The 12,431-nt window shown below is 40.7% G+C and overlaps 1 protein-coding gene across 1 annotated transcript in view; it reads left to right on the forward strand.

Moving 5' to 3' along the window:
* The window catches only part of LOC135213654 (poly [ADP-ribose] polymerase 1-like), a 265,109-nt gene that overhangs the window by 88,272 nt on the left and 164,406 nt on the right, over positions 1 to 12,431 (forward strand). The window contains exon 3 of the mRNA XM_064247696.1: positions 8,319 to 8,467. Within this exon, the coding sequence (XP_064103766.1) occupies positions 8,319 to 8,467 (149 nt within the window). The remainder of the gene's footprint in view (positions 1 to 8,318; positions 8,468 to 12,431) is intronic.

Consider the following 12,431-nt stretch of genomic DNA (forward strand, 5'->3'; position numbering starts at 1 on the left):
GGACGCTCTCCTCACTGGAGCAATTTGTTTCCCTAGGAAGGTTGCACCTGAGACCGCTCCAATTCTTTCTTCATCGGAATTGGAGTCGTCCTTCTCAGGATTTGAAGTTCTCACCCTGTCAATTACTCTTCAAATCAAGAAGGAGTTAGCATGGGTGGGCGGATCCCGACAAGTTCTCGCAGGGACTGCCTCTTCAATCCCAGAAACCCAGCCTGGTGTTGTTCTCCGATGCGTCGGAAACAGGTTGGGGGGGGGGGCGACTCTGGGCGAACCAAGGAGGTGTCAGGAACCTGGATGGGGGACCAGTCTTCCTGGCACATCAACAGGAAAGAACTATAGCCGTGTGGCTTGCTCTGAAGGAGTTCGAGTCAGATGTGGACAGGAGCAAGTTGTGCAAATAAACTCGGACAACACCACGGCTCTGGCATACATCAGGAAACAGGGGGGGACGCATTCCTTCTCTCTGTACGAAACAGCAAGAGATCTTCTTCTGTGGACAGAAGAAAAGGGGGATAAAACTTCTCAACAGATTCGTACAGGGGAGAAAGGAATGTAGGGCAGATCTCCTCAGCAGGAAAGATCAGGTCCTTCCCACAGAGTGGACTCTGCACCAAGTATGTTTGCCAGAGCCTTTGGAAGTTGTGGGCAGGCCTCTCTTAGACCTGTTTGCAACTGCAAAGAAACAAAATGACTGGATCTGTATGCTCTCCCATCTCGGATCCAGGAGCAATAGGGATAGACGCCCTCCCTACTCGATTGGAAAGGACTCGATGTATACGCGTTTCCCCCCTTCAAGAATTCTGGGGTTGACTTTAAAAAAGTTCGCAGAGTCAGATTCCGCGAGGATGACTTTGATAGCTCCTTTTGGCCAGCACAAGATTGGTTCACAGAGGTGGCTTGGAATGGCTAGTGGATTTTTCCAAGATCGCTTTCCTCTAAGGAGCGATCTACTCAGACAGGCCCCACTTCGACAGGTACCACAAAAACCTCCCCTCTCTCAGTCTGACTGGGCTTCAGACTGTCCCAGAAACTGGTCAGAGCGAAAGGCTTTTCGTCAGCCAGCTGCTAAGGCAATCGCTAGAGCGAGAAGGTCTTCCACATTACGAGTGTACCAATCGAAGTGGGATGTCTTCAGAAGATGGTGCAAGAGGAATAACGTTTCCTCTTCCAGTACCTCTGTGAATCAAATTGCAGACTTCTTTTTATTCTTAAGACCAGAATGTGGCTTAGTCGTTTCGACGATTAAAGGCTATCGTAGTATGTTGGCGAATGTCTTCAGCACAGGGGCCTCAACTTATCGAAGATAAGGACCTACAGGACCTTATTAGGTCGTTTAATACAACGAAAATGCAGTATCCTAAGACACCTAGCTGGAATTTGGATGTAGTCCTTCAATTCCTTGGGTCCTCTAGGTTTGAACCCCCTAATTCAGCCTCATTCAGAGACCTTACCAGGAGACTCTGTTTTTTGATGGCTCTAGCTTCCGCCAGAAGAGTGAGTGAGCTTCAGGCGATTGATGGTAATGTGGGTTTTTAAGGAGGACTCTCTCATTTGCTCTTTCCTTCCTGGTTTTTCTTGCAAAGAATGAGAACCCATCAAGTCATGGCCCAAGAACTTCGAGATTCGTGGGTTATCTTCTTTGGTAGGAGAAGAACCCGAGAGAACTCTTTGCCCAGTGAGAATGGTGAAATACTACCTTAGAAGAAAAGAGCAACTGAAAGCCACCGAGAGAGGTCCTGTGGTGTTCAGTAAAGAAGCCTACTCGTCCCATTGTCGAAGAACGCATTGTCCTTCTTCTTGAGAAGCCTCCATCAAGAAGCACACGGATCCTGCAGAGAAGAACATCTTAGGCTTCTTAAAGTGAAAGCACACGAAGTAAGAGCCATAGCAACTTCTCTCTTGCTTCAACAAGAAAATATGTCCGTGCGAAATCTGATGGAGACAACATTCTGGAGATGTCAGTCAGTGTTCGCTAACCACTACTTACGTGATGTGAGAATCACTTACGAAAAAAAAAAAATGCTTCGCCTTGGGCCCGTACGTATCTGCGGATTCAGTTGCTGGGGCAGGGAGCTGGAACTCATCCTGTTTAGTAGTATAAATTTTTCCCCCTTGTATTGTTGTTGTTGGTTGCCTTAAAGAGGATGCATGAAGGCATCTCTTTAGGTCGTAATACTAATCTTTAGTAGTTTGGTTAGGTGGTCTGATGAGTGTGGCTCCTTGCAGTAGTAGTGGTTAGGACTGTTAAGATAGGGACGAAACTCCCTTTAACAGGATCCGACTTGGATTCTACACACAAGGGATCACATATCCCAGTGGTAGATCCGAGAGTCTTTCAGCATCAGGTCACGTCCTAGCTGTAGCTCTCCAGCAACGCAGACTCAGAGATAATATCAATGAAGTCTTCTGCCTGAACAGGTAAGAAACCAAGGTTATTTTATATCCTACAACATCATTGTTGTTTCTTATCTTCCTCCTTATTACTTTAGCTGTCTCTTACCTCCAAACCAAGGGTGCCAATCAGCTAAGTATATATCTGGCAGGGAAGTTCATGTACAAAAATGATATTGTTAAACTACAATAAAGTTTTGTACATACTTACCTGGCCAGATATATTACGTCTAATGGCCCACCCAGCCTCCCCTCAGAGACAGGTGAAAGAGAAAAATCTGGGCTGGAGAGATGATTGGTTCATACCCGCCCGCCACCCAGCAGCGGGTAAGGTAGACCCACCTGACCTACCTGTCGCGTGTTTGCCGCGAGATTTGAAAATTCTGTCGGAACGTCGGAGACTATAGCTAAGTATATATCTGCCAGGTAAGTATGTACAAAACTTTATTGTAGTTTAACAATATCATTTTAGCTTACAATTGCGTTTTTTTTACCATTTCGGTCGAGTCAAACAAAGTTGACCGAAGGTTGAAATTTTGGCACTTATCGTATTTATATTATTTTATATGAAATATTTCAAAACTGATAAAAGCTACAACCACCGGTTGTTTTTTTTTTTTTTTTTGTTGTATTGTACATGAAATTGCGCACATTTTTCCCCCCCCATATATATGTATAAAACAATTTATGTAATGGCTAATTTAAAATGGTGCAAACATTACGACAATCGGACAGGCATGTTTTAGTACGGTACGGTACGGTACGATATTACGGTACGGTACGGTTTTTTTGGGGATGTAAGTACGGTTTCGATATTACGGTACGATATTTTCCTTCGAGTTCGGTTACGGTACGAAAAGTACGATTTTTTTTTTTCGTACTTAATCGTACCATTTCCGTACCAAATTTCAGATAGGTGTCGCAAGCAGGCTTGAAGCAGCCAAGCCCCCGCCGGCCGCCGCCCAACCAGCCCAGGGTCACACACCTGGGTGACTTGGGCGGTGACTCACCGCCCAACGTCAACCAGGTGTGGTGACCATAAAGGATTAGCAGAGGTCTTCTTCACTGGGGTGTTAATTAAAGCATATCCCAGTGGGTTTTTTGCCTCGTCAGCCTCACAGCAAGGCTGGGCAGGGACCCCACCTTCTTATCAGCTTATCACTCAGGGAGCGAGGTCCATTTTCCCTTTTTTAAATGAGTTGGTAACTGGTAATACCTTTTACCGCAACCGTTTTTTTGGACCCTCTGCTCTGCCTAGCTAGCCATTGTTACCACCGGCAACCTGACCCAGCCTTGACACACGTGACAACGCATTTTTTAACCCCTCTCTTCATCATCATTCATCAGTCAGTACTTTGGGTCTGCCCCCCCACACTGCAGCTGCTCAGGTTCAGGACACTAACGCCGTTGAGGACACTGAGGCCTGCTGACTGCTGCCCGCAACTCGCAAGACTGCCGCTGCCACTCTGCTTTTGTGCTACTCAGTAGAGAAGTTTGATCATACATAAGGTTAAGACTCGAATGATGTTCTCTTATAGAATCTCACGATGGGTCGGCACCGAGAGTTTGTTGGTGTTGAGCTCTTCTCCGTTACGAAGAAATTCAGCAAGTTGCCTTGTGTCTGGATGTGGTTACTCATACACACCGAATCCTGGCGCAGAACTTCACTCAAAGCCGTTATGTGGATCACCTTAAAAGACGACATGTGGAGGAATAGAAACAAAAAAACTTGGACAATGCCAAAAACAATGCGTCTAGGAAAATGAGAGAGAGAAATATATCTAATTATTTTGTCAGTACGATTAGCGAAGATTCGTGTGCAAAAAGAAAGAAAACGGAAGTGATTAGAATACGCAATGAGTAAGCAAGAGATGCAGGGACTTGTCGTTGAAGCAGTTACTGTCAACGGATTGCCCTTATCTGTTTTTGAGAAAACAGCCCATGTCAAAGCTTATGGGTCCCATTGCAAACAAGCTTGGCGTGTCATTAAGTCAAAGAGCTGTTCGGTCTCTGACTCCTTGAAGCTGCAGAGAAAAAAAAGACTTGAGTTTTGAGGACTGAGTTCGATAAGCGCTTGGTTTGTGTGAAGTGGGGGGAGTTTTAGATCTCTGCACCCGACGTGGGCGTCATTTTTTCGTTTCCTTTGGGGTGAACGTGCAGTCTAATATCAATGGAAAGTTTGAAGGTAGTGACAGCCTCCGTAAAGGAAATGGACACAAAGGGCAACAGCTGAAGAGATCAAATCAGTTTTGCTAGCTTGTTTAAATAAGATTGGAATACAAGAAAAACAAATTTAACTCGTTAACCCACAGATAACGGATCAAACGTAATCAAAGTAGGAAAACTGATGCAGAGTGATACACAGGTGAAGGAAGAAATCAGTGAAGAAATTTTGAGTGACAATGAAGAAAACGATGGATGAACAAATATTGGAAGCTGCTGAAAAATAAGTTAGATGACTTAGTAAATGACATTCAATTAGCAGCTAAAAGTGTTACATCAGTAAGGTGCGCTTTACACACCCATGCCAACTCTTGTGTGCATGATGTTCTGAAAACAGACAGTGTAAAAAACAAAAAAAACATTCATTCTATTTTAGGGTTGGGCAGAAAGTGGTGAAAAAACAACAAGACGCATACCCCACACAAAAATATGCGCTTAATATTTCAAGAACAAAAAGCTCCCATATCACCTTCCAAAAAAACTAGACTGTGAAACAAGATGGGCTCAACGTATGGATATGTTGGAGAGTGTCCTTGAAAAAAAGTTATTCTTGAACCCAAATTGGCCTAGCTAATGAATTCTTACTTATTTTAGATGAAGATTGGGGGGAGAAAATAAGTGACATAACAGAAGCTCTGAAACCACCCCGTGAGGCTACATGTGCACTACAGATGAAAATCTCACAGCTGGAGAATTCCTTGCTCAGTGGGTTAAGTGCAAAGTTGTTTTGGAAAGAAGCACTGTAGTCACAGCACACTCTCCTTCAAAGCCATGGAAAAACGGCAGGATTCTCTGCTTAGGAACCCTGCTTTCCTATCTGCTGTGTATCTTGACAGAAGATATAATGTTCTCCTCACCGAAGAACAGAAGGAACTTAGTCAAATACATCTTGGACTGGAAAAAAATCAAAACTATTTCTTCTACTAGTACTATGTCATCAGTTTTCAATGCTGGCAAAAGACGATTCATTCACGAGCGGCGATAGTGATGGTGAAGGTGACTCAGCACTTGGGTCAGTAGATATTGTAGAGCAATTACTTCCGAGTCAGTGGTGTAAGCAGAGCAACTGATACCGCAAGCAAAGAGAGTGAAGTGGCTGAGCATATCAAAAATGTTTGCCAAAGCTTCACGTATCAGTAAACAATGAGTGTATTTTCCAGTGGTGGCATTATCAACAAGAAGTGCACTAAAAAATCTTTGCTGAAGTAGCAAGTTTGTTTTTCTGCTGCCTGTTTACTCAAGCGAGCGTAGAGCGCACATTCTTCTGGGTTGCGCTATATTCTTAATGATTTTAAGATTAGGTCTAAAAGAGGATATTGTTGACGCTGTAATGCTATTACGCTGCAACACATGAAACTGTATGAATGCCTAATACTGTATAACTGAACATTTTCCTTTTGTAACCTTAGCAAAATAAAATTGTATATATCATTAATGTATTACATAACACCAATCTTCTTGAAGTGGCAGTAGTGGTAATAGTAATAGTAGTAGTAAAAGTGCCATGTTATGTCTATATGAACTGCAATGTAAAAAAAAAAGTAGGTACGAAACAGTACGAAATTACGGTACGATTAAATATCGTACTAGTACGGTACGGTATGAATTTTGAGGTACTGTACGAATTATGGTACGGTAAAAATGTGTGGTACGAATTATGAAAAAACAAATCGAACCGTACCGTACTACATGCCCTGCAATCGGATGAAAAAATTTCTGATTTTTTTCGGAAGAGTTACCACGCGGACGTAAGGAAAAAGTTTATTTCATAAATTCACCATAAATCAAATATTGTGCTAGAGACTTCCAATTTGTTGCAAAATAAAGGTAAATAGTAATTGAATACTACTAGAATGTAATAATTTTAGCTTTACAATTGCGTTTTTTTTACCATTTCGGTAGAGTCAAAGTTGACCGAAGGTGAAATTTTGGCACTTGTATCGTTATTATATGAAAATATTTCAAAACTGATAAAAGCTACAACCATTGGTTTGTTTTTTGTTGTATTCTACATGAAATTGCAACACATTTTAATATAGAAAACTTTATGTAACGGCTAATTTAAAATGGTGCAACATTACGACAATCGGATGAAAAAATTTCAGATTTTTTCGGAAGAGTTACACGTGGACATAAGGAAAGATTTTTTTTTTTCGTAAATTCACCATAAATCGAAATATTGTGTTAGAGACTTCCAATTGTTGCAAAATGAAGGTAAATGATTGAATATTACCAGAATGTAAGAGTTTTACCTTACAATTGCGTTTTTCGACCATTTCGGTCGAGTCAAAGTTGACGAAGGTTAATATTTTGGCACATCGTTATTTATATGAAATATTTCAAAACTGATAAAAAGCTATAACCATGGTTGTTTTTAGTTGTATTCTACATGAAATTGCACACATTTTTATATATAAAACTTTATGTAACGGCTAATTTAAAATGGTGCAAAACATTACTAAAATCGCACGAAAAAAATTTATGATTTTTTCGGAAGAGTTACCTCGCGGACGTAAGGAAAAAGTTTTTTTTCATAAATTCACCATAAATCGAAATATTGTGCTAGAGACTTCCAATTTGTTGCAAAATGAAGGTAAATGGATTGAATATTACTGAATATAAGAGTTTTTAGCTTACAATTGGCGTTTTTTTGACCATTTCGGTCGAGTCAAAAAAATTTGACCGAAGGTTGAAATTTTGGGCACTTTATCGTTATTTATATGAAAATATTTCAAAACTGATAAAAGCTACAACCATAAGTAGTAGTTTTTTGTTGTATTCTACATGAATTGCGCACATTTCATATAATAATACTCCAATGTAACGGGCTAATATAAAATGGTGCAGAAATTATGTCAAAAGTGACTAAATTAATTTTTTCTGAGATGTGTTGCTGATGCTTTTTAGTGCGAGAAGAAAAGAAAATTCGCGCTTGTGCGCCCTGGGTAACGATTGTAAACAAACAACGCTTTTGATCCATGAGCTCCCAGCATCCCCCAAGGCGCGTGATTCCAAAGTTTTCGCCTAGTAGGCCTATAACTATTTTTTCCGCGAATTTAAAAAAAAAAACTTTTTCGTCAACGTACCATATGTCGGTTTCGGCACCCAACAAGACAATTTTTGTCGACGTTTAATACGTCCAATCGATGTTAAAGGGTTAAGCTAACTTTTAATTGAAATTGCTGTAACTTTAACTTCATTTAAAGTTAAGTCTTAAAAGTTAGGAGCTTGATAGGGGCACATTTAGGGTTCAAACTCTAGACGTAAGCATTTATTATCATTTTTAGAGACCGTACCAACTTATGAGAAAATTCCCCTTGTGTGAGGGCGTCAGGAACCTAACTTCGCGTAAGGTCAGGGTATTACTGTACTGTAGTAATATGTTTTTATTGCATGGTTTCTTATATACGTAAATTGTAACATGTTACACAAATATCACAGAAGTTTGTTTACTCATAACCAAAATTGTTGAGTTTTTTAGTTAATAAAGTTGTACCCTTGTGAATTTGGGTGACCTCATTTGGAAAAATTGCATCCTACTTGTGACAAATGCAGTACCATATCAAATGTTTTTTTTTCGTTAAGGTGATTTGTTTTTCTTCTGTGCATAAAAGCCAGTGTTGTTAGTATGGGTTGCATATGTTTAGGGAAAAGATTTGTTTATACTATCCTTTTATATATATTTGTACACACATCCTGTACAGAGAGTGGTGGCAGTGCTCCTCCTCCATCTGGGAAGGGAAGTAAAGGCTCAAAGAAAAAGGGAAGTGTTCCTGGTGCTGGAGATTACACAGTAGAGTATGCTAAAAGTGGTCGTGCCAAGTGCAGGTTGTGCGATGATAAAATTAATAAGGTAAGAATTTTGCTTGTCGTTATGTTTACAGTGCATTGTATGAAGTGACACACGAAGTTACTTTTTCTTTTTCCTCATTCTGTAACTCAAGGCTGTAAACACTTGCAACTGTCTAGGTCAGTGGTTCTTAAACTTTTTTTGCCTTATGCCCCCTCCTCTGCATTATGTATACATAGATCCCATGCCCTGCATTCCCAGAAATTTTTGCTAACTATAGGCTATAAACAGTATGTTGTTTATTTGTACCATTGTACTTCATTGCTTATATGAGTATTTGGATGAATGATAGATTTTCGTTCCATTGCTGTTGAATTTTTTATAAGTATGTAGTATGCACTGTCCTGTATTTCAATGGAATAAACAGTGTTCATAGAAACCAGGTAAAACAGACATATGATAAAACCAAATTTGATCTTAGTCCTTATTCAAACAGTTTCATCATTATACAGATTACATTGATAGAGCATATTAGAAAAAGATTTAATTACTACAAAAATAAACAATTTTTACTCTTAATACTAGTTATTCATGGATCATGACCACATAAAAAATTATTACACATTCTCCTTAGTGATTTATTATCCATATTTATGTAGTATTGGAAAACAAAGGACTTCGATGACAATAGTACCATATTTATAAAGGTTTTTTGCCAACAATGTTGCGAATACTTCAATGACAACTTGCACTAGTAAGGGCCAGATGTTAATGGCTGAAGGGTATCTCCCAGCCTGTGCACAAGGACAACTGAATTAGGTGCAACAGCGTTTTTACAATTTTATTTTTAAATGTATCCTACTCTCATGACTACAATCAAATATGACATGTAAACTTACAAGAGGGCCCTTATTGCCCTTATGATAATAGTACAAGATTGCCACGTGCGTGGCCAGGAGAACCTTCTATAACAATGTGCAGAATCAAGTTACAGAAAACGTCCAACATTATCCCAAATTGAAATTATTAGCACTGGTAACAATAACTCAAACATTGCTCTTATGATGACTATGATTTACACAGATCAATTACTGAAACATCTACTAACTCACAATTGCTTCATTTGGAAACAAAATAACACGCTGTCGCTAGAGCTCATAGTTTTTATGTCTGCCTCTCACGGGGTCTCTCCAGGGAAGGAGGCAGGAAGGCTTCAGCAGCTGTTCGCTTTCTTGTGAGCTAGTCTTTTTTGCATCTTTTAATTTTCATAATGAGGTCTTAATTTCTTCAAATGAATTGTGATCTAGACAAATTAAGGGGTCCAGCTGATACCCCTATACTATATTGGGGTATAGAGCGAAAAATGCAAAGTCATGATAAAATTCAAGGACCATCATATGGCAATGGAGAATGTGTATACAAAATATTTTGTCAAAATTCCTCTAACTTTCATAGTCACAGGGTAATTAGTAAACGCAACTCAATAAGCCAAAAACATTGATCCGTGCAAGAAAATGCAATATTTCTTATGCCATTGTAAATTGTGATAATTATTGTCAAACAAATTGTGAGCAATGGCATCTGTAGAGATTCCGAGTTGGAAGACACTCTTCCCAGCAAGTTACTACCCTTCAGTGCGATCAGAAACATGATAGAGGGTACACGTTTGAGTTTTACCTCTGATATTCGCTTGATTTTACGTCTGGATATCTTTGTTTTGGCAAGAATTTCATCATGCTAAAGAGGAAAAGACAAGCAAAACATCTTGCTAACATACAGAAGAAGAAAATTTGCTCTAATATGAGTTCAGAAGATCATAATATCCGCGATATTAGCATATTTAGTGTAGAGAGAGAGAGGGAGGGCTGCGTAGTAAGGAGCGGGCCCCCGTCTTGCCTGACACACACGTCGTGCAGTGCCCCAGGCTACATTCTTTGAGCAAATAACATAGTTTTGGTTTATTAATACCGAAAAAGGAATATGAAATTCATAATAATCATGATTTATTAACATTGTCTTTGTAAAAAGAGAGTACAGTGGTCCCCCAGTATTCGCGGGATGCGTACCAGACCCCCCCGTGAATAGTTAAAACTCGCAAATGTTTGGAACCCCTATAAAAATGCTAAAAACAGCCTATTTTGTTAGTTAAAACTCAAGGAAAACCCTCTAAAAATTTTCATACTTGGCTTTTTTTGATAGTTTTATCACAAAAAGTACATTTGTTCATGAAACTTACCTGTCAGATAGATATATATATAGCTGTATTTTCTGAAGTCCGACAGAATTTCAAAAACTTCCGGCACACGCAGTGGTCGGCCAGGTGGTATCAGGAACCATTCCCATTTTCTATGCATAATTTTTCTGTCGCCGGTGCTGGAAACACCTGTTTTCAGTACCTCCATCTTAGGATTTTGGAAACTTCATTGCCGCTAAGTATCCTAATTGTCTTTTAATTTATTTACTTGGATTTGTGGCTAGGCATACGCTATCTTAAATTGATTTGAATTTTGATTCATTTTGCATAAGATATCTGAATCTAGTTAGGCTAGTTTCAGAGGGTGTTGTCTGCAAAGATAGGGTGTGGCTACCGAAAGCTTCGGTAGATCCGCACTTGGTATGCACGAGGGGTATGGGTCTTGCTTCTTTGTTGAGATTTGTCATGTAAGGAGTGTGAGACTTTGTCTAATTCCGTAAGGAAGACGTATGATTCGTATGTACGCATTAATCAGTAAACATGTCTAATTCCGTAAGGAGTATGAATTTTTCGTAATGTATGCAATTTAATTTCCGTAAACCAAAAGTCAGGGGGGTAGTGACCTGCTAACCTTTTTCCTATAGACTTTTATTTTGCCTAACCCTGTAGTATGGCCTACGGGTTATGAATATGTCTGCGAGAGGTGATCGCCTCTCCTTCATTGTTGTGAAGAGTGCTACTTCTGTTATTGTTACTCCCAACCCTGGTAATTGTTGCCTTCGGGCACTAAAACAGTGTCTGTAGAGGTTATTGCCCTTTCTCTAATACTCTTTCGATTCGTAACTTAGAATCGAAAGTGCTTGCTTTAGAGAGCAATAATGAAGTGGCTAAGTGCAGTGACATGCCCCTTGTGTAGTGGAGGATGCGTCAGATCGGCCTTATTTCGCCTCTAGGCTGGACCTCTGCTTAACTCCCAGGACCCGGGGAGAGAGCATGTCGATAGCTGAAGGAGGGTTACGAGGGACCCCCACCGATCTGTCGTGCCTTCGGCAGTTTCTGATGAAAATTCCCCAGACTGCAAAGTGCGTGCACGTGCACGAATCCTGAAGGATTGCTTATCGTCCTCCGAAGCGTCCTCCCCGCGCAGGGGTTGGAGCTTTCGGAAGGACTCGCGCCCTCTAAATAGAAGCTTTATAGAAGAGGACGCTTCACGTCCTCTCTCTCTCGTTATGTGTTTTTTCAGTGAGAAGTAAGAAGGCGAACGTCGCCTGATCACGTGTAGTCTTTCCACCGAGAAATATGAAAAAGAAGTCTTAGTAGCAGGACGCTTTTGAGAGCGGACGTCCGAGCTTTGTTACTGTGAGAATAAGAAGGCGTTCCCTCGCCCCTCGTATTCTCACACGATCAACCCTTCTCCTGGGACTGCTTCGTGCAGTCGGATTTCTCTCCGAGATGTATCTCGCTCTTCCCTGAAGGCAGTTTTCTCTCGCTTGTTTTGATGCCTGTCAGGAGCGTGACGCTTATCTGCACGCTTCTTTTGACGCTCGGCTTTGGGACGGGAACGCTCGGATGGACGCCAGGCGCGCGCGGGTGCACGCCAAGCGCGCACCAGTGTGAAGTAAGCAGTGCTTCGGAGGAAGCTTAAGTGAACAGACAACTTCGTCATCGAAACCCAGCAAGACCTCGGGTTTTCGTGAATTCAAGAGGTCTCTGTCAATATTATTGCTTTTTGCAAAGGTGGATGGAGTTAAGGAAAGCTCAAGGGAAGATCTAGTTTGCTCTACCGCAGTCAGACTTTGGGATAAGGCAGTTTACGGGTTTTATGTAAACAGC

The sequence above is a fragment of the Macrobrachium nipponense genome, chromosome 43, assembly GCF_015104395.2.
Source record: "Macrobrachium nipponense isolate FS-2020 chromosome 43, ASM1510439v2, whole genome shotgun sequence".
In the NCBI taxonomy this organism is placed as follows: domain Eukaryota; kingdom Metazoa; phylum Arthropoda; class Malacostraca; order Decapoda; family Palaemonidae; genus Macrobrachium; species Macrobrachium nipponense.